The 22,739-nt window shown below is 40.0% G+C and overlaps 1 protein-coding gene across 10 annotated transcripts in view; it reads right to left on the bottom strand.

The window, feature by feature from the left end:
• Positions 1-22,739, bottom strand: part of dlg2 (discs, large homolog 2 (Drosophila)) — a 1,025,979-nt gene that overhangs the window by 25,269 nt on the left and 977,971 nt on the right. For all 10 annotated transcript variants that reach the window (XM_043691613.2, XM_043691616.2, XM_087988059.1 and 7 more), the window contains one exon: positions 4,262-4,434. In XM_043691613.2, coding sequence (XP_043547548.2) covers positions 4,262-4,434 — 173 coding nt within the window. The remainder of the gene's footprint in view (positions 1-4,261; positions 4,435-22,739) is intronic.

Raw genomic sequence — 22,739 nt, 5'->3', positions numbered from 1 at the left:
GCTTGTGAGGCCATTTTTATAAAGTTGGAACAATTGAAGCAGCTTGAATGGGTGGGGCCAAGAGCCCATGGAGCCAGGAATTTTAGTTTTACATTTTAGTTGCAGGGGTCTTGAAGTTGAGTTTTGAAGCTGCAGTACATCTCCCCTGCACTCTCTCTCTCTCTCTTGATGTTTGTCCTTCTGGACTGGAGAACTGCAAGTGAGACAATCTATTTTACTGAATTTAAGTTTGCCAAAGTTTATGGGATGTTATTATGTTGGAACAGCTACTGTTTAGTACTTAAATATTTTATTATTCTGTTAACTTTTCTAATAGAGCTGTTATTCCAATTTCTTTTTTCTTTTGTTATATTTTACTTTCTGTATATAAACAAAGTGTATTTTATTCAAGACTGATGGTTTGACCAATCAAAATGTGTCGGGATGCAATGTCTGGCCCTTGACTTTCAAATAAGAAAAAGGTTAGTGTCTAGGTTATCTTCTTAATGTATTTTGAAGGGGTTTGATCTGGTCCATAACATAATTCAAAGACCACTGCTATTTGGAATATAGATTTTACTACTGAAACAACAGCAGCATACACTGTTATAAAAGTGTAAGTGGGACATCAGCTTTTAGTAACTGCACATGCTCAATCAATCATGGAATTAAGGAAGATGCAGTAAAGTTTACAAGCCAAATGTGTTATGACACTCACTATTATTTTTAGCCTCAAGGCCTCACTGGCAGAGTATGGCATTCCCACAGACATCTGGGAATCACTGGCCCAAGACCATCCAAAATGGAGGAGAAGCATCCAGGAAGGCATCAAGCACCTCGAGACTTGCCATTGGGACAAAATGGAAGTGAGGCAAAAACAGCCAAAGGAGCTCACTGCCACACCAATGCCCCCCCACTATCCTTTTCCAAGGCTACCACCTGCCCAAATGTAACAAAGCCTGTGGTAGCTGCATTGGCCTATACAGCCACATAAGGACTCACCCTGAGAGTGGAAGAGAATCATCCTCGTCTGTGAGGGATCGCCTCTGATTATTTCTAGCACAATTTTCAAGTCACCCTTTATATCTAGTATAGCTATCAGAAAAGCTTGGAGATTTTCCATTCCTGTGTAAGTTAACTCTTAAAGCTATGATCCATTTGCTAAATAACCTTTCTGACAGACTGAAAATTAACTTTTAAAAATGTAACTTCTCATTCCATCAAATTTAGATTTCTGTTTGATTTTTTTAAAAGCTTAACTTTTTCATTATCTCTTATATGTTTCCTTCAATGCAGTATTTGTTATTTCTCTTCATTTTGATTCTGAACCTGAATTGAAACTAAATTAAATTCTCTAGTTGTGACTTCATGGTTCAGAGTCTGTGCTGCTCATTAATGATCCTTTAATTTGGCGGAATAAAGAGATAAACGTGTTGTCCTGTCTAAGTAGGGCACACATCTCTTCCAGAAGGAGATGCACTGGAATAACTCTCTAATTACAGTAGGTCCAAGTGCAAAATCAATGCATTGGCATTAACTTCTCACAGAGTAAAATATAGTGCAATGGCATTGTTGCTGAATCACAACTATATGTGCAGCACAGAGAAAATAAATCACTGTAAATTACCATGGGTGGCATGGTGGCTCAGTGGTTAGCACTGCTGCCTCACAGCACCAGGGATCTGGGTTCGATTCCCCTCTCTGCTGACTGTCTGTGTGGAGTTTGCACATGCTCCCCATGTCTGCGTGGGTTTCCTCTCACACTCCAAAGATGTGCAGGTCAGGTGAATTGGCCATGCTAAATTGCTCATACTGTTAGGTGCATTAGTCATGGGTAAATATAGAGTAAAGGAATGGGTCTGGGTGGGTTACTCTTCGGAGGGTTGATATGGACTTGTTGGGTCAAAGGTCCTGTTTCCATACTGTAGGGAATCTAATCTTCCAGTCAAGTTTCATCACACCTTTAACAACTATGTGAATTGTGATTTCTGCTATAGTGACTTATTCTGAACAATAATTGGAATATCAGCAAAAACTAAATGTCAGCTCTAAAGCTGTGTGAGAAATGTAATTTTCATCAATTTCCTAACTCTCTCTCTCTCTCATACATAAATGTAAACAAGTTACTTTGGAAATGACTGGCCCATTTGGCATAATGAAGGCAACCTAAGGTGTCACAGTGTTTTAATCACTTACTGTAAAAAAAGCTGAATTGTTATTCTTGTGCATTTTGCTAAATTATTAAGCTAATTGTTACGTAAACCTGCTGATTTAATGTTTAACTTTAAATTGTGTTGAATTAAGTATCTTTTACATCTATATTAGCATGCATTGTTATTAATGCTGTAATTATTTATTCATTCAAAATGGATTTAAGTAACAATCAGGTAAATAAACTTTTACTGTGTCAAACTTGCAAAAAGTATCAATATTTGAATTTTAAAAGGTCTACTTTATCAGGTTTGGATTACAAATATTTTAATAATTTGTAAAAAAAAACGTTGTTTAGAATGTTTTAAGAATGATAGCAAAATTTTCCTCAATAATTATTTATTAACCTGATTTGTTCATTACATTGTCAGATGTTGGGCCAGGATACTATGATTGTACTGTTTCGGCATGCATATTACATAACATTCACTGTTCAAAATCAGTGATTTGTATAAATGACACAAATAAATGTATTTGAATATTGCTGAGAAAAGACATCATATCATAGCTTTTTGTCTTGTACTTACCAGGACAGTTCGTAAGAATACCAGTTCAAGGGGAAATAAACTGGCCGAGGAGAGGGTTGATTGGCAAATGAAACAGTCAAACGAGCTCTCTTTCCTCAAAGTCCTCTCTGAGGAAACAACCAGGAGATATTCTACTACTGTTACTGAAAATTTGCCTTTACAGGTTAGTAAATAAATTGAAATTCCTGCTGCTCCATGTACTGTAAGACTGGTCTTTATTATGAACCAATAGGGCCTCAGCTATGAGTTCACGCAGCAAACTTGATACTGAACTCGGACAAAGCAAAGCTATGTTGCAATCTAATGGCACTGCATCAGATCATTTTGTGCGTATCATGCAAACTCATGAGGCCCTGAGGTGGACACTGTTGATGGAAAAAGTACTCAGTCTACCTCAGATTATCCTGGATGGGTGAGATATATTAAAAGTTTGAGCAACAGGTGAAGTGAGAGATTTCAGGCTGCTACTCTGCAGTAGCAACATGAGTGGTGTTCACCACTAATAAGGTGCTGGTGTCAAGCCAAAATTATGTTTTACCTATTACACAAATGTATAATGTGGTATATGAAATTCAATGCTTGTATGATGCCAGGTTTAAAGCCAGTACATCCCAAAGACTGGCAGATTGTATTAATCAGCATGCCTTTTTGGCTTTTGCAGCAAGCAAAGTACTTATTGTAACAACCAGCCTGTGTTTGCAAACATGCAACATAATGTCTAACATAATTGCTGGATAATCCTGAAGAATTATGCTGACAACCAATTTAGTATTGTCAACTGGGCTCAGTGAGGTGCACTTGTAAGTACTGGAAGCTATTAATATTAATACACAACGTCCTGTTTTGCAACAAAATAGGTGACAACCACTCACTGGTTCATCTCTTAGGGCAATCCCTGACCAATCATATACAACTTGTCTGGTTTGAAATTTAAATGAAGTTTGGTGGTTAGCTGTCAATCATCATTAATTGAGTTCTGAAGACTCATAGTGGAGTCAAAACCTTAACTCTGTTCTCTCACCATAGGTGCTACCAAACTTGCTGAATTTCTGGCTGGTGCTTTCTGTTTTTATTTCAGATATCCAGCATCTGCAATGCTTTTCTTTTATCATTACCCGGTGCATTCTCCATAGCAGCACCACAAAGAATCAGAATCCAATTGCCAACTAATTAGCACTTTATCTCATGCAATGCAAATGTTGGTTTTTTCACCTTGAATTGGTATTCTTGCAAATTGCCCTGATGAGTATAAGATAAAAAATTATGACAAGAGTGTCTATTTTCAGTAATACTCAAATTCTGTACTACAAATTGTCTATTGATGACTATATCCATTCTGCTTCTAGAAAATCCTGTGAATAAGATTAGAAGAAACTCTGCATCCAAAGCAAGGCACATTTGACCTGGGAGCACTTGATGATAATAATACTGCAAAGAAAACTAATTTTTATTCTAGCATCGTAACTAGCAATCCAACATTAGCCCAAATTATTTTTGACGACCTCAGAATTTTGGTAAAGCAACAAAAAAATGTAAGAACATACCCGTTCTGCTACATATTTTACAGATTGGACACTAGTTCCATATAGATTATCATTGTATTGTCCTGCTTCAATAAATTTGTGCTCCTGGATGTCCTTCTCCATTTGATCTCTACAGGTAACAAAGTGATAGTCTCGTCCATCCATTTCATAATCGCGTTTTGGTCTTGTAGTATCTTTTTAAAAGAGTGTAAAGAATCTAAGTTAGTACTTTACAGTAGCAAGTAATTACTTGAAAACTTAACAGTATAAGCACCAATATCGACAGCTATATTTTTGTCCAGTACAAAAAAAATTAAACAAAATGTCTACAGCATTGTGTAAAACAGTATTTTGGTCTATGCTTTACTGTATTTAAAATCCACTTTAAATATGTAAATACTGTGTTCTATATTCTCAGCAATTCAAAACTACCATCAGAACAATTTTTTTTAGACAACCTGAGTAAAGTTATATTATACCAAAATTTAAAAATAGCTTTTTAGGTCGCATAAAAAGCATTACAAAACACAGCAGTTTTGTTTTAATGTGCACAAGGGTGGTTATTTCCTGGCATGCATTGATTAGCAGTAAATTACACCTTAGAAAATGTTAATCTATTTAATGAAACAGTATTTATGTACAATAGAACTCTGTTAATGGGAACACCTCCTGGTTAAGCAATATGATTCCTTCATCCGGATACTTCTATTAAACAATCACCACGAAAGGATGTTGACTAAATGTTTAGGCTAAGATGAATCCCAATTCTATATGATCTAAAGCCATTTTGCCATCTCTAAAACCAGCCAGTGATTACTGGCAGTGAAATCCATTTAAATAACACCTTAAAACCAGATTTTTAGGTATTGCTACCTATTTTCTAGTCAAAAGGCCAGATGAATGCAACACAGATGAAATAACCCACATGATGATCTTCTTTCCTAAAAGTGCAATTTGCATCTTTTCCACCAGTGAAGCTGAGAATAACATCCTATTGTATGACGAATAAAGGGGTTGAGAACAAATTGCATAAAAATAGCACAGTTTACTAGCTGCTTACTGCAGAATCTTAAACAAATTTTGGCCACCAACTGATTACATTTGCTGAACAGTCTGCTGTAAAATTATGTTCATGTAGCAACAACCTTCATCTAGGTTCTTATTGAAATTCTGTATTCTGCAAACATAAAACATGTTTGGACATTAAGTTTCTGATTGTAGCCAGGATAGACAGGATCTCCACTGTGGTGGAAATACCCAAAGAAATCCAAATACCAAGTGCTTTTCCTGGCAGGGTTGGGAGGGGTGGGATGGCTCTAGATCTTGCATAGATCGAGATCCAAATAGCTGGTTCCACTGAAATGGGATGTTGGAGTCTGTGATGTCTGGAACCTGAATTGTGGAGATTACATAAGGATATCTGTTCTAACTACATTTATTTTGGCTGACCAGGTTATCAGCTTGGAGAAGTAAGGCAGCCTGCAGATATGGTCCTGGAAACCTGGCAGTGGCGGTTAGGGACCCTTTGGGTGGAGACACTGGTATCTTTGGGAGGTGGGGTCAGGGATCTTTTGGGAAGAGAATCAAGGGATCTTTGAGACTATGAACTCTGGAGAAGATTGTGCATAACTGGCATAAAACTTTTGAAACTGTCAAGACCTGTCAACATTTAATGATTTCTCAAGAATTGTTAACAAGTGTCAAGGAGTGTTGACTTGTCAGGAAGTGCATACATGTGTCAAAATGAATATTTATGAATGAAAGTGCAGTCAGCTATATCGAAATTTAACTTATAGAATGTATTTTCTCTCCAATAGTGTTTGGTAGTTGTGGATATTTTTACTCATGCAGTGTATGTCGGCATCACTGGTTAGGCCAGTATTTATTGCTCATCTGTAATTACCCTTGAAAAGCTAGTGGTGATCTGCCACGTTGAACCGTTGAAGTCCATGAGGTGAGGGAACATGTACAGTGTTGTTGGGGAGGAAACTCCAGAATTTTGACCCAGTGATAGTGAAGGAAAGATGATATAGTTCCGTGTCAAAGTAATTGTGACTAGGAGGGGAATTTGCAGGTTCCTATTTGTCTATTGCCCTGCCTTCTGGATGGTAAAGGTGGAAGGCTTAGAAGGTGTTAAGGAACCTTTAAGTTGTTGCATTGCAACCAGCTCACACTGCTGCCATTGCGTGTCAGTAGTGGACAGAGTGAATGTTTAAAGTGTTTGATGAGTATCAAACAAGCCAGCTACTTTGCCTTTTATGGTGTTAAGCTTTTTCTTTTGCTGGAGCTGAACTCACTGATATACTCAATGAATTGATTCAGTCGGTGAAAGGGTGGTAGCTCAACATAGGAACTAAGTTGACTTGGATATGAAGGGCTATGGGGGATAGTTAAGAGAGCATAGGATTGTCTTGGTGGGGAATGAGAACCTAGTTGCATGAAGGAGAGTGAGGGGTACGTGAGCAGTGAAAGCTAGTGAAATGTTTCATTTTTTTCACCTTTTGGAGATCTAAGTTACATTTTGTTGTTCCTAGGACACATTTGGTAGAGGTAACATGTCCCCTGGTGCAGGTAACATAACCTTTGGGGTTATGAAAAAGCATGATTGCGTGAAAAAATATGCACAAATTTATTGGAAGTGAAAAAGTTATCAAGAAACTGTTAAAACAATGCTTGGCCATATAAAACCATTAAAGGATTTGTGCTGTATGATTGTTAACCAAAACTATCATTTTCATAACAGGACATTGATCAGTTGGCAAGGTTACGACATGGGGTGTAGGGGATATCAGCAGAAGGGATGCTTTCTATTTTAATCATCATTTTTCACTTTTGAGTACACTGTTGGAGACACCACATCTTTTCCATCTAATCTACTTCAACAATATTTTAGGCTCCTTCTGCCTTGCCTGGCCCGACTCCTAATCAATTCCCCATCATGGGCTGAAAATCCAAAGCATAGGCATTTATTTTTAAAAGCTCAGATCTGTGAAACCAGGATTTCTCTTGATCTCTGCATCCTAACCTGGGAATGAAAATTGAGGCATAAGTGTCAGAGTTATTTACAGCTGGGAGGGGCAAAAGGTAAAAAGGAACTTGACAATGCTTCCTGATTACTCCTTTTCAGCTATCAGATGACTTTTCAAATTGCATACACGGCGTCACTGTTATTTACTTTCTCAGTCATATGTTAACATTATGACAAATAGAAAACAAGAGCTGATTGAAGTGATATCTTATTATTGTGACTGGAGAGTTTGAGTTATAAGGAGAGTCTGGATAAGCTAGAACTTTTCGCATTGGAGGTTGAGGGGTGACCTTATAGAAATCATGAGGGGTAGGGAGAGGTAAACAGCAAAGGGATTTTCCTCAGAGTTTGGGAGCTCAAAACGAGACAGCATATTTTAAAGGTGAGAGGAGATAGATTTCAATGGGACCTGATGGCCAACTTTTTCACACAGGAGGCGGTTTGTATGTGGAATGGACTGCCAGAGAAAGTGGTGGATGCAGGTACAGTTTATAACATTTAAAAGACATTTGGACAGGTACATGAATAGAAAAGGTTTAGAGAGAGTAGGGCTAAATGCAGGCAAATGTGACTGGTTTCGTTTGGGAAGCTTGATCAGCAAGGACAAGTTGGACCAAAGGGTCTGTTTCCGTGCTGTATGACTCTCCAACTCCAAGCTCCAAATTCAATTAAATACTTCAATACTTTAAAGAATATTCATTGGTAGAAGTAGGGTAATGGGGATTGGGAGAAACTGACTACTTTGTCTACACAAATGTAATTCTGTTCCATAATGAATTACTCTTTCTCACATTTTTCCAGTTTTCTATGATATATGTAACCATGGTCTTACCTTAAGAGTTCAATAACAGTATATAGGAGATTGAAGGAATACATCGATGTCAGATTAATTCACAATACCTTTAAATTAGGTTTCACAGCAATGAAATCTATTTTATAAAATACACAGTGCAGCTACATGACAATTTGTACAGCAATTAGAATATGTTATACTATTTGCTACAACATGACAATGATTACTAAATTTGAGAACCTGTGTCAATGTTAATGATATTCTGAGATTGGATAGTGACAGACACACAAAAATAGCACATGTATGACTACATTATCAATTACATTGCTGGTCAACTTTCCAAATGTGCTTCAAACAGTATAAAAATTAATATAATTTATACAGTTTAAAAATATAATAACCACTGAATTAAACACAAGAAAGTAAATTTAATCCCTATGTTTAATCATTTCCATGGTAATTCTCGTTGCCCTTAGAGTTAATGTAGCCTGATATGTTATATCAAATATTTTCTGAGGAAAGCTTCTTGCTTTCACTTTCTCCACAGAAACTCTCTCAAAATTACTGGGATCGATAAACTGGCACCTTCAAACTGTCAGCCATATGTACCCAATGGAAATGTGTTGGTTTTGGTTTTCCCAACTTTTAAGACATGTCACTGGCAATCCTATAATAGTAAGGACACTGTGGCACAAAGATGTAGAATCTACCAGCTGGATAACTGCTGGGGTAGCTGGTTGTGCAGCAGTATTTACTGGCAAGCATTTGTAGTTGTTGCCAAGAATGCCAGTTCAGGCACTGAAAAAGATAAGAAAGTTTTTTTCCTATTCATTCATGGGATGTGGGCACCACTGGTTGGATCAGCAGTTATTGTAAATCCCTATTTACCCTTGAGAAAGTGACGGTGAACTTCGTTCTTGAAACCATTGCAATATTTAGATTCACATAGGTAAACCCGTAATGGCTTTAGGGAAGAATTCCAGGTTTTTTGACCCAATGCATGTATTTATAGAATATCCTTAACAATCTTTGAGCAGTTAAAGTGCATTAAAGCCAAAGAATTTCTTTTGCAACTCGACATCTGATTTGTGCACAACATTGCAAACAATGGTCAATAATAATGAGGGAATCAGTTTTAATGATGTTGGCTGAGGAATAAAGATTGTGAATGGAGTAGCTCAGTAGCTCCCGAGTAGCAGTAATGAATCTAGTCTGAAATCAATTCAATTGAGCATTGCAACATGTAGCAATTGATTGTTAAATGGATTCCTGAGTTTTGGTCATGATTCGGAGATGCCGGTGTTGGAGTGGGCTGTACAAAGTTAAAAATCACACAACACCAGGTTATAGTCAACAGGTTTAATTGGAAGCACTAGCCTTCGGAGCGCTGCTCCTTCGTTAGGTGGTTGTGAGTTTTGGTTGCTGTTTTGACAATAATTCAAACTTAGCCAATTAATTTAGGCTATGCCTAGGATACTAAAACCCAAATGAGTTTGAATTTATTGTATTGACAACATCGAACCAATGAGAGGGAACAATGATGGAGGTATAAAAAAAGTGGGCATTTTGAAAACTTGTCAGAGCAAATGTCGTACAGCCAGAGAGCAAAGGCCACCCAAAGAAATAAGTGCCTTGCTCTCAAAGAAATTGCAGAAGGCACTAAAAATCGAAAGGTATCTTTTCCTGTAAAAATACTCGCAGCAACGAGAAAGACGACGACCCAGGGAGAAGATAGCAGAATTGGAGGTCTGCAAAGAAGACAGCATAAGACACTGTGTGGATTTGAGATTAAGTTAATGTAATGTTTAATAATTATATTATTGGAAAAGCACTTTAATAGAATTATGTTCAGTAAAGGGATAGAGATTAGTTAGGGGAAAGAGTGTTGGGTTTGTTAATAGTTTTGTTTAGTGTTCACTATTAGAATTAGGAAAATAAATTGTTAGTTTTCTTTAAATAGCGGAAATTAGGATTTCTCTTCCACTCACACTTCTGGCAGATTACAAGGCGAGGTAAGCTTTTCAAAGTGTTTGGTTTTAATTAGCCGAAGGTTTTGACTTCCGCATCTTAACAATTGAAAGAGATGTCTCTGATGGCAACAAATACTGAGGTAGAGCAATTCATATTTTTTAAACATAAAGTGGAAATCATGTGAAATGTTTCAATGCTGAACCAGACAGCAACTAAATTCTGGAATACTGATGAACTATTGGTAGCAAACCTAAATCTATGGCTTGACTGTTAAGGTAGGGGTGGGGTGGGGACGAAGAAAGAGAGAGTGATGGATTTCCTCCTCCATTCATCATCTACTTATGGGATAATAATTGGAACAGCATCATTAACTTGAGATCTGCCTTTATTCCTGATGAAGGGCTTTTGCCGAAACGTCGATTTTGCCTGTCCTCGGATGCTGCCTGAATTGCTGTGCTCTTCCAGCACCACTGATCCAGAATTAACTTGAGATAGTCTACTGGGTTTTCAGATAGGTTAAGTTATTCTGTATTCTGTGCTCTTTTGTTTGTGTTTCATTTGGTAGTCTGTAAATAAATTCTGTTTTGTTTAAAACCGAGGGGGTTTTGACCAACTGCATAACAGATAATAGATGACCAACAGCTTCAGCAACAGAACTATCCATAGAAATTGTGATGTGCATTGAGGTTGTTACTGCTGCATTTTTACACATAAAAAAACTGGACACTGTCTTAAATATTTGCAAAACATGCCAACAAATAAATATATTCATACTTCAAAGTCAATACAATTAATGACAGAAATATTTGCAAACAAAGCATTCATCAAGACAAATTCATCCTGATGAATTAAAAACTGTCAAGTATCTACTGTTTTTAACTTTAACCAGATGGAAAAGAAAGCAGCAAAAGCTAGCAGTTCCCACATTGCATGTTGGATCTCAATGACATCATCAGGACCCGAATGAATTTTTAACTGTTGGTGTGAACTGAGACTGCTGTCAAATGACATCAGGCCAAGGAACTGATGTCAGAACAATGCCCCTCTGGCCTCACTGAAAGCTTGAGCATTTTCTACACCTAAAGCCTTCCCTTTCCCAAACGTGAGTGCTGAGTAAGTGTTATGGACCAGGTCAGACTTCCTCAAAACATTTCAAACCCTAACCTTTAAGCAGGTGTCATGTGGATATTCCAGGAGTTATGCGGTTGGTCAAAACCCCTCGGTTTTAAACAAAACAGGATTTATTTACAGACTACCGAATGAAACACAAACAAAAGAGAACAGAATATAGAATAAGTTAACCTATCTGAAAACACAACAGACTATCCCAAGTTAATGATACTGTTCCACATTTCTGCAACAATCCCCATAAACACGCCTTGGCAAAAAAGGTAAAATCAAACACACGGTCTTACAGGAGACAGAGAAATTCAGCATGGAACACCTTCTTCCATGTAGCTATTTCTTTGACCAATAGTGTCAAAAAACTGACTGCTTGCTAAAACCAAGCCAAACCAGAGAAAAGCTGAGTTGGGTGAACTGGCCACTCCCCTTTCATTGTACAAGCGTTTTCTTCAAACTTGCAAGTGTTTTTTCAGAGGCAGTATCTGTTAGCTATAATCAAATTGGCCCTAAAACCCATCCAAGCTAGACATCCCAGAACCTGTATCTTTATGATTGCTCTGAAAAAAAAACAAGGACAATATAACTTTGTTAAAGAAAAAGCATTGTCACATAAGGCAGTTACTTAAGCTGAATTTTTCAACCTTCTAATGCTGATGAATCCTGTGATTTTCCACGTTAACATCCCACCTATTTCAGACAATTATTTGGTGAGATTTAAATTAGGCTGCTTGGCTTAGACCACAGACAAATGAGGGAGCTGGATGATCATTTGTTGGGTGATTTGACATGGTGAGAAAGAATCATCAGAACAAGCTCTAATGCTCATGGTGTATTAAAAAAAAGACTTGACAAAACTGAGGAAACACCCTAGGGATAGTCACTCAAAGTTATTAATCAGCAAAATGAGGATAAAGGAACCTAATGAAAAATGAGACCAACTGTGGACTATTTGCTCAAAGAACTGTAACCCTTGAACAGTGGGATACATGTTAAATATAAAAGGTGAACGTCACACTGAACATCTTGATCAGAATCAAGATTAGAGTGTTGCTGGAAAAGCACAGCAGATCAGGCAGTATCCGAAGAGCAGGAAAATCGACGTTTTGGGCATGAGGAATGAGGCTGGGAGCCTCGGAGGTGGAGAGATAAATGGGAGGGAGTGGGGCTGGGGGGAAGAAAGCGGAGAGTGCAATAGGTGGATGGAGGTGGGGATGAGGGTGATAGGACAGAGAGGAGGATGGAGCAAAAAGGTGGGAAGGAAGATTGACAAATGGGACAGGCCATGAGGATGGTGCTGAGCTGGAAGGTTGGAACTGGGGTAAAGTGGGGAGAGGGGAAATGAGGAAACTGAGGAAGTCCACATTGATGCCATGGGGTTGAAGGGTCGCCAGGCAAAAGATGAGGTGTTCTTCCTCCAGGCGTCGCGTGGTAAAGGAGTGGCGATGGAGGAGGCCCAGGAGCTGCATGTCCTTGGTGGAGTGGGAGGGGGAGTTGAAATGTTCAGCCACGGAGTGGTAGGGCTGATTGTTGTGGGTGTCCCAGAGATGTTCTCTGAAGGACTCTGCGAGTTGGCGTCCCGTCTCCCCAATGTAAAGGAGACCGCATAGGAAGTGGCGGAAGGGCAGGTGAAACTTTGGTGGTTGTGGAAGACTCCTTTGGGGCCTTGGACGGAGGTGAAGGGCAAGGTGTGGCTGCAGGTTTTGCAATTCCTGCAGTGGCAGGGGATAGTGCCAGAAGGGGAGGGTGGATTGTTCCCAATTCCTCCGCCGCATCTGCTCCCAGGAGGAACCAGTTCCACCACAGAACACACCAGATCGCCTCCTTCTTTAAAGACAGCAATTTCCCCTCCAATGTGGTTGATGATGCCCTCCAACACATCTCATCCATGTTCCGACCTCTGCCCTCGAATCCCACCCCTCCAACCGCAACAAGGACAAGGTCCTCACCTTCCACACCACCAACCTCTGCATACATCATATCATCCTCCACCATTCACCCCCACCTCCCTCCACCTATTGCACTGTCAGCTACCTTCCCCCAGCCCCAGCCCCCTCCACTTATCTCTCCACCCCCGAGACTCCCATTCGTGATGAAGGGCTTTTGCCCGAAACATCAATTTTCCTGCTCCTCAGATGCTGCCTGGCCTGCTGTGCTTTTCCAGCACCACTTTAATCTTGACCCTTGGCGACTCACCCTATCCATGTCCCTCATGATTGTATAAGCTTCTGTAAAGTCACCCTCAGCCTCTGACACTCGAGGGGAAAATAGCCCCAGCCTATTCAGCCTCTCCCTTTAGCTCAAATCCTCCAACACTGGCTACATCCTTGTAAATCATTTCTGAACACTTTCAAGTTTCATAACATCTTTCTTAGAGCAGGGTGACCATAACTGAACGCAGTATTCCAAATGTGGCCTAACAAATGTCCTGTACAGCTGAAACATGATCTTCCATCTCCTATACTCAATGCACTGACCAATAAAGGCAAGCATACCAAACATCTTCTTCAGTACCCTGTCTACCTGCGACTCTGCCTTCACGCCAAGGTCTCATTATTTAGCAACACTCCCCAAGTGTTCTTACCATTAAGTGTAGAAGTCCTGCACTGATTTGCCTTTCCAAAATGCAGTACCTCACATTTATCTAAATTAAAATCCATCTGCTACTCCTGGGCCCCTTTGCCCATCTGATCAAGGTCTCATTGTACTCTGGGGCAATCTTCTTTGCTGTCGACTATACTACCAATTTTGGTGTCATCTGCAAACTTGCTAACCATACCTCCTATATTCACATCCAAACCATTTAAATAAATGATGAGGTGCAGTAGACCCAACACCAATTCTTGACAGGCCTCCAGTCTGAAAATCAGCTCTTCACCACCACCCTCTGTCTCCTACCTTCAAGCTAGTTCTGCATCCAAATGGCTAGTTCTCTATTCCATGTGATCTAACCTTGCTAACCAGTCTATCATGTGGAACCTTGTTGAATGTCTTACTGAAGTCCATATAGATCACGTTCACTGCTCTGCCTTCATCAATCTTCTTCATCACTTCTTCAAAAAACTCATTCAAATTAGTGAGACATGATTTCCCATGAACAAAGCCATGTTGACTATCCCTAATCAGTCATTGCCTTTCCAACAGGAGCGGGGACAGCCAGTGGACTGGAGGTCTGAGCAGAGTGGGGTTGGCCAGCGAGCTGGAGGCTCGATTGGAACAGGGATGGCCAGTGGCCTGGAGGCCTGAGTGGAATAGGGACTGCCAGTGGGCTGGACCCTCGAACAGAGTGAGTCAGTTGTTGGACTGGGGACTGGTGTGAAGTGGTCAGTGGCATGTAAGCACGGTCAGGTCACGTGTGGAAGCCTCCGCACTGATCTCCTGAAAGTCCTTTACAGAAGGATTGTAATGCCTATTTTTTTAACTTTATTTTTCATTTTTCTAACTTACACTATGACTAACTATATGTAATGTAACTTTATCCTTTTTTCCTTTATTTCTCTATTTTGTATCTAAGATCTATAGCTAAGTACTTTGTACCTAAGATGGCACGATGTTGGGTAATATTGTAAACTTGCACTGTACTCCTGTACTTCCGTACTTGAGTACATGTGACAATAAAGGATATTCTAATTCTACTCTACTCTTATTTACTTCACAACTCAAACTGGACCAGCTAAACTCATGAGTGTGTACACTTCAACACTGTGCTCCACTACCAAGGTGAAAGCCAGCAAGGAATTTGACACTGCTATCAGCAGAATCCCTAAGCCTAGAACATCATTATCCACTGGGAAATTTTAACACAACCGTGAGCATAAATCTAGAAGCATGGCTCTCCTGCCTCATACATTCATGGCCTGGGAAAGATAAATCCAATAGGTCAGAGACTGTTTGAGTTATGCTGCTACAATGAGCTTTGTGTAACAAATATCGCCCTCAGATAGGCCAGAGATGTCAGAGAGTTATCCAAGATCAGGCCATTGATACCAGCTGGATCTGATCATCACGAGACCTGACACTTTTAACATGATTCTCAGCTACCACAGCACTGACTGCCATGTAGGTTACTCCTTGGGGTGCACTGGGGTTAGGATACACTATTTGAAGCTTTTTCATTCAAATCAGCACTACTGTTCTCTGATCAATGTCAGCCACATTATGTACTAAGATTAAAACTAACAGTTCTGTGACTTTATTGAATGGATTCTTTGGCATTCCCACAGTGTAGAAACAAAATGGAAAGTACTTTGAGACATCATTTACAATACTACACTTTAGGCACATAGGAACAAGATTGGTTCAAACATTTAATGAAGCCAAATTGCCAGTACAGTAGTTTATACTGCCTACTGGGGTTAATTGATTAATTAAAGGATTCAGTAAATATAAAGATAGACCAGGTAGTAGTGGGTGTGGATGATCTGTGTGACCGAGTCTTTGATAAATTCTATCCACAAAAAAATGCTTTGAATTCTATTTACCAACTGGCTTAGATCTGGTTGCTTAAGGCAAACATTAGAAATAAAGAGTTCTACTTCAGATGAAAGTTGTAAATTTGAGCTACTTTTGAGCAAAATGGCTAAAACCAAGTCTTCTAAGAAAGTTTTCAATGAAGGAGTGCCTTATGAACAATGAAAAAAATGAAGTAGGGACACTGGCATGGGTTATGTCCATACTGTAGGAAAAACAAAGTTGGCTTTGGCACTTCCTGCCAAAAACAGGATCAGGTGTATGTAATTTTCAGAACTGGAGCTTCAAGAGTTTTACACTGAGCAAGACTTGGATAATCTATTAAAATGTGTGCTTAAAACATAGATGCAATGAACTGTTAAATGCGTATGAAGCATGGTCAGACTTGGTAAATTTAGAAAGCAAAATGGTTATTCTATGAGCATTCATGACAGAATTTAATAAGCTACTATAAGGTGAAGAAATTCTATGAGGAAATTCCAAACTCAGGGCTTCCTTTCAATTATTTGACTGTGCTGAAGTGCCAAATGTGGATAGACTCTTATTAAAACCAGAGAACTGTTGCCATGCAGAAACAGGTCATTCGACCCAACAAGTCCTCATCGACTCTCTGAAGAGTATCCCACCTACACCCATCCCCTTACCCTATAACCCTGCATTTCCTATGGCTAATGCATCAAACCTACACATCTCTGGATACTACAGGCAATTTAGCATGGACACTCTACCTAACTTGTACAAGTTTGGATTGGGGGAGGAAATTGCAGCATCTGGCAGAAACCCATGCAGGCAGACACAGGGAGAATGAGCAAACTCCACACAGATAGTTGCCTGAGGTTGGAATTGAACCCAGGTCCTTGTGCACTGTGAGGCAGCAGTGCTAACCACTGAACCACCATGCTGCCCCAAAAGTTAGATTTTTAAAGTCAGAAGCGCAGTAGCTGCTGAAACACTGGCACTATTGGAGGCAACAGATATGGGAGTGTATTTAGAGTCAGTCAAAGTTTTTACAGCACAAAAAGTGCCCCACTCTCCACTCCCACCCAATCATGTCCACTGTTCATCAAATATCTAGCCATTCTAATCCCTTTTTCCAATGCTTAGTCTGTTTGCTGTGGCATTTCAGGTGCTCATGTAAATGGGTCTTTAATGTCTTGAAAGTTCCTGCCACTGCCCTCCTTTTTAGGCACTGAGTTCCAAATACCCATAACCTGCAACGTGAATAATGTCTTCCTCAAATCCCCTCCAAACCTCCAGCTCATTGCCTTAAAACTGTAACCGCTGCTTATTGATTCATCTACTAACTGTAAAATGTGTTCCTTACCTACCTTGTCTCTGCCCATCAGAACTTTGTACACTTCAATCAGCACCCCTGTTAGCAAACTCAGCCTATTTAGTCTCTCTTCATAACTGAATCACTCCAGCCCAGGTGACATCCTGATGAATCTCTTCTGCACCCTCTCTAGCATAATCACATCCTGATGACCAGAACAGCACAAAACACTGCAGCTGTGGCCTAACTAACCTTATGTACAGCTTCATAATAACCTCTTTGGTCTTGTATTCCATGCCATTGATCAATAGCAGTAAGCTTGTCCGATATCTTGAAGAAATCCTATACAACGGGCAATCTGAGAAAAAAAACCCTACAAACTGTTACATTATAATCTTTCTTATTGGTACAATGTACTGTACATCCACATGAAAATTGGTCAGGATTTGGAGATGCCAGTATTAGACTGGGGTGTACAAAGTTAAAAATCACACAACGCTAGGTTATAGTCCAACAGGTTTAATTGGAAGCACTAGCTTTCGGAGCACTGCTCCCTCATCAGATGATTGTGGAGGACACAATTGTAAGACACAGAATTACTTTTGCTATAAATTCTGTGTCTTACAATTGTGTACTCCACAACCACCTTGTGAAGGAGCAGCGCTCTGAAAGCTAGTGCTTCCAATTAAACCTGTTGGACTATAGCCTGATGTTGTGTGACTTTTAACTATGAAAATTGGTAGTCTACAGGATGATATTGATAGATTGGCTGAATAATGGCAAATAAAATTTAATCCCGAAAAGTATAACGTGATGTCCTTTGGGAGCATTCACAAGGTAGGAGAGTACATGTTGAATGATAGGATCCTAGGAAGTACAGAAGATCAGCGGAACCTTGCTGTTTATGTCCATTGATTCTTGAAGGCAACAGGATGGGTAGATAAGATGGCTAAGAAGGCATATGTTTTTATTCATCAATGAATTGACTACAAGAGTATACAGCAGGAGCAATGTGTGCGGTTTGCACATCACATTATGGGAAAGTTGGGACTGAACAAGAGAGAACAGGGGGAATTAACTAGAGGTTGCCTGGGCTGGAATGATTTAGTAATGAAGAGAGATTAGAAAGGATGGATTATTTCCTTTAAAGAAAGAAGGCAACACTGAACATGTTGTGATCATGGTGATTTTACACTGGGCCCCAAATTTTGTGACTAAGAGAAGGTGAAGTCAGAATTGGCGACAAAAAAGACAGAATGTGAACCAGTACCTAAAAACCGAGTGATCTCGTGAAATAGAAGAACAACATGCAAAGGACTTGCATTGATTAATGAAAACTTTATTGTAAGCAGAACTTGAGTAGTTATTAATAGCTCTTAATAGCTATGGCAGAGTTTAGTTGTAATCCCAAATGACTTAGGGAATTTGAAATCAATAGTTTTAAAAATAGTAATTAACATTCTACAAATAAGTATGAGACCATTGCTGATGTAAAATCCAAACACTTGTCCTTTAGGGAAGGACATCTGCCCATCTTCACGTGGCCTGCACAACATATCCACAGCAAAGTGTTTGCCTCTCAATTACCCTCCTAAATGGCCGAGCAAGCTACAAGGGCAGCTAGGGCTGGGCAAGAAAGGTTGGTCAGCCAGAGGCACCCACATCCTATACCTGAGTTTAAAAAAAAACATTTGGATGGGACACTGGATCAGTGCTGGGACCAGTGTCCTGGCCAATCATGTCGGTTGGTTTATGGACAGGGTTCAGGTGAAAGGAGCTTTCCAAATCCAAAGAAAGAAGGTGAAGCATTGGAATACCGTGGGAATGTGGCTGAAGACATTCAGAAAGGAACAGCAAGGGACAGACTTTAACGAAAACTGTACATCAGGGAATAGGAAAGGACATTGTGGGAAAGAATAAATAATGTCTTTTTTTTTGGAATGGACAAAGTCTCATCAATGAGGTAGATGAATTTGTGGCACAGAGATAAAAGAGATTTAAAGACCAGGGAGACGTGGTTACAGGGTGAACAAAAGGTGGAACATAAATATTCAATGATTCACAATCTTGTGGAAACTCAGGCAAAATGGGCAACGCTAACAATTATGGATAATAAAGGCATTACATTAAAAGCACTGGGCCGCAGATCATGAAGTAGTGTCAGTCTGAATGAAAATTCTGGCTACTACTTACCAAGGATACAAGCATCAGAACAGTTTTAGCCACCTGACAGCATTTCATTGTTCATCACTGCATTACACAGGAACACATTGGAATTTGCTAACAAAGGTATTGTGAAAATTTAGGGAAACTTCAATATTCGCATAATCTGGGACAATCACACTGACAAGAGTGATATTGGAAGGGGAGTACGGAGTACTTTTTTCAGTGTTTCTTGGAATAGCACATTGTGTAACTGGCTAGGGACAGAACTACCTCAGAGCGACCGTTGTGTGATGAAACTTAATGAATGAGTAATGTCACCTGGAGAGATCCTCCGGGATATTGTGATAAAGTGCAGTTTAAAGAAATATAAAGTTTTAAAGTGAATCACAGGAAGGACAAGTAACAATGAGAAACAAAAATAGTCAATTGCATAAGTTTGACAGGAGAAGTGACCAACGTAAACAGGCTAAACAGATTGAAGCATGTGACTATAAATGAACAGTGGAAAACATTTGAAGGAACAGTATAAAACACTCAAGAAAATGACATTCCATTGAAACAGACAAAACCTCAACAAGAAACTCACACCTGTCCCTCACTCAGGACAAAATGAATCACCTTAGTTTATGAGGCTGACAAGATCAGCAAAAGGCAAAAGAAAAATGGATGTTATCTACCTAGACTTCCAAAAGGCCTTTGATAAGGTGCCACACGGGAGGCTGCTGAGCAAGGTGAGGGCCCATGGTGTTCGAGGTGAGCTACTGGTATGGATAGAGGATTGGCTGTCTGACAGAAGGCAGAGAGTTGGGATAAAAGGTTCTTTTTCGGAATGGCAGCTGGTGACAAGCGGTGTCCCGCAGGGTTCAGTGTTGAGGTCGCAGCTGTTCACATTATATATTAATGATCTGGATGAAGGCACTGGGGGCATTCTAGCGAAGTTTGCCGATGATACAAAGTTAGGTGGACAGGCAGGTAGTACTGAAGAAGTGGGGAGGCTGCAGAAGGATCTAGACAGTTTGGAAGAGTGGTCCAGGAAATGGCTGATGGAATTCAATGTGAGCAAATGCGAGGTCTTGCAGTTTGGAAAAAAAGAATACAAGCATGGACTACCTTCTAAACGGTGAGAAAATTCGTAAAGCTAAAGTACAGAGGGATCTGGGAGTGCTAGTTGAGGATTCTCTAAAGGTAAACATGCAGGTTGAGTCCGTGATTAAGAAAGCGAATGCAATGTTGTCAATTATCTCAAGAGGGTTGGAATATAAAAGCACTGTTGTGCTACTGAGACTTTATAAAGCTCTGGTTAGGTCCCATTTGGAGTACTGTGTCCAGTTTTGGTCCCCACATCTCAGGAAGGACATACTGGCACTGGAGCGTGTCCAGTGGAGATTCACACGGATGATCCCTGGAATGGTAGGTCGAACATATGAGGAACGGCTGAGGATCCTGGGATTGTATTCATTGGAGTTTAGAAGAATAAGGGGAGATCTAATAGAAACTTACAAGATAATACATGGCTTGGAGAGGGTGGACGCTAGGAAATTGTTTCCGTTAGGCGAGGAGACTAGGACCCTTGGACACTGCCTTAGAATTAGAGGGGGTAAATTCAGAACAGAAATGCGGAGACATTTCTTCAGCCAGACAGTGGTGGGCCTGTGGAATTCATTGCCACAGAGTGCAGTGGAGGCTGGGACGCTAAATGTCTTCAAGGCAGAAATTAATAAATTCTTGATGTCACAAGGAATTAAGGGCTATGGGGAGAATGTGGGTAAGTGGAGTTGAAATGCCCATCAGCCATGATTGAGTGGCGGAGTGGACTCGATGGGCCGAATGGCCTTACTTCCGCTCCTATGTCTTATGGTCTTATGGTCTATTCCCCAAGCACTGCAACATGGTGTCTTGCACTTTACATTTGAAAGGACATTCAGGTGTTGTTCAGATATAAACATTCCCTGAAAGTTAGCTAGACATTTCATTGCTAGTCAGAAGATTTAAATAAGAACAATGTAGCACTGAAGAAACTCAGCATCATCTAGGATAAAACAACCTGTTTAGTGGCATCCCATTCATCACTTTCAACATTTACTCCATCACTACTAATTCATGCGGGCATGTTGTGTACCATCTGCAAAGTACTACATGTTTCTCATGTTCGTTTGAAAGTAGCTTCCAAATTCATGACTTCTACCACCTGAGCAAACAAGGGAAGCAGATGGATCTGAACACCATAACTTGTAAGTTCCCCTGTAGACTACACACCATTCTCCTTGGAACTGTATCACTGTTCCTTCACTATCAATGGGTAAAAAATCATGGAATGCCATCCCTAACAGTGCTATGGATGTACCTGCAGACAAACAAGGATGGGCACTAAATGTAGCCAGTGATGCCCATAAATTAATTGTCATCATTTGTCTCTTAATTCCAGATTTTTATTGAATTCAAATTCCACCATCTACCACGGTTGGATTATCTGGATCTCTAGATTAGCTACAGGGCCATAAATGAACAGCTATATGCTGTATAAAATATATGTTGAAGTCTGGCAGGGACTAAGGCAATACAATACTGAGCAGAATTCAATGCTTTCTTAAGATGGAGAAGAAGTTATTTAAGTGGGCAGGAAGGCATCAGGTAGGGATCTACCACCACTGCCCAATTATGTTTGGGACAAGAACTCTTGTTAACAGCTTTCCTGCCCCATCCACAATACTGAAACCCTTACGTAGACAATTCAAGCCTACTGTAGAGCCTCATTCTGCCTTTGCTGACATTCACACAGTGATGGAGACACAGTCGCCACACATGGATCCAAAAGGTAAAACATGAGGCTGATTGAGGGACTCAATTAGGAAAGGGGGTTGGGGGAAGTGAGACCAACACTCAGACCTTTCTTCTGACTACCTGCCATCCCCTGCCCTACAGCCAGCAGCATCCTTGTTGTATCTGTGCACCACTTTAACTCACCTTATGGCATCCGGTCCTCTGGTGGATACATTCCTGGCCACTAGCACAGTTTCCCCAGTGGTTCTCATGGATTTTTGCCCCTGGGGTCAGTATTCATGGGTAAGCCCATGGGATATTGAGGGACAGGGTGATGCTGAGGTTTAGTATCTTCTTTGTTGGGAAATCTAGAAAGCTTTGCTTAAATGTCTGACTGTATTTAACCAGTAGTCCTTTTACATTTTTCCTGTCAGATACTTGTTGTTATGGAGGCCCCTTTTTGACGAGTTAAGGTTTGAAAGATTGCAGCAAAAAAAAACTAATTTTAAGCCATGGAATGATATTTGGATTGCTCTTTAACAAATGGACAATCAAATTAACAAGACTTTACCAGGAAATTACATGACTTCAACTTGAATTCACTTCTCAGAAAGCACTTTTCTGGCTTTGATGACTATTCTGTTTGAATATTGTTTTGCAGGTAGCATACATTGTTTTGGTTTCCAACTGGCAGTTGGTGCCTAGCCTGTTGAAGAAAAGAAGCTTTCGAGCACATCTCCCTCCTGTTTCCGAAAAAAAAATCCTTGTTGTTCATGCAGTCAGCTGTCTGGCACACTGATTCAGGTGTTCTCATGAAGACCTTTTGAGGAAGTTCTCCTTGCTACTTCTTGAACATATAGTGACAACTGCCTGTGTTCAGTTACATCTGCCTTAATTCACCAGGATATGGTTGGAA

The sequence above is a fragment of the Chiloscyllium plagiosum genome, unplaced genomic scaffold (assembly GCF_037043375.1).
Source record: "Chiloscyllium plagiosum isolate Xiang-an unplaced genomic scaffold, Cpla_swu_hap1 HiC_scaffold_6, whole genome shotgun sequence".
In the NCBI taxonomy this organism is placed as follows: domain Eukaryota; kingdom Metazoa; phylum Chordata; class Chondrichthyes; order Orectolobiformes; family Hemiscylliidae; genus Chiloscyllium; species Chiloscyllium plagiosum.
Note: the sequence above shows the minus strand (reverse complement) of the source record. Positions and strands in the feature narration are given on the sequence as shown.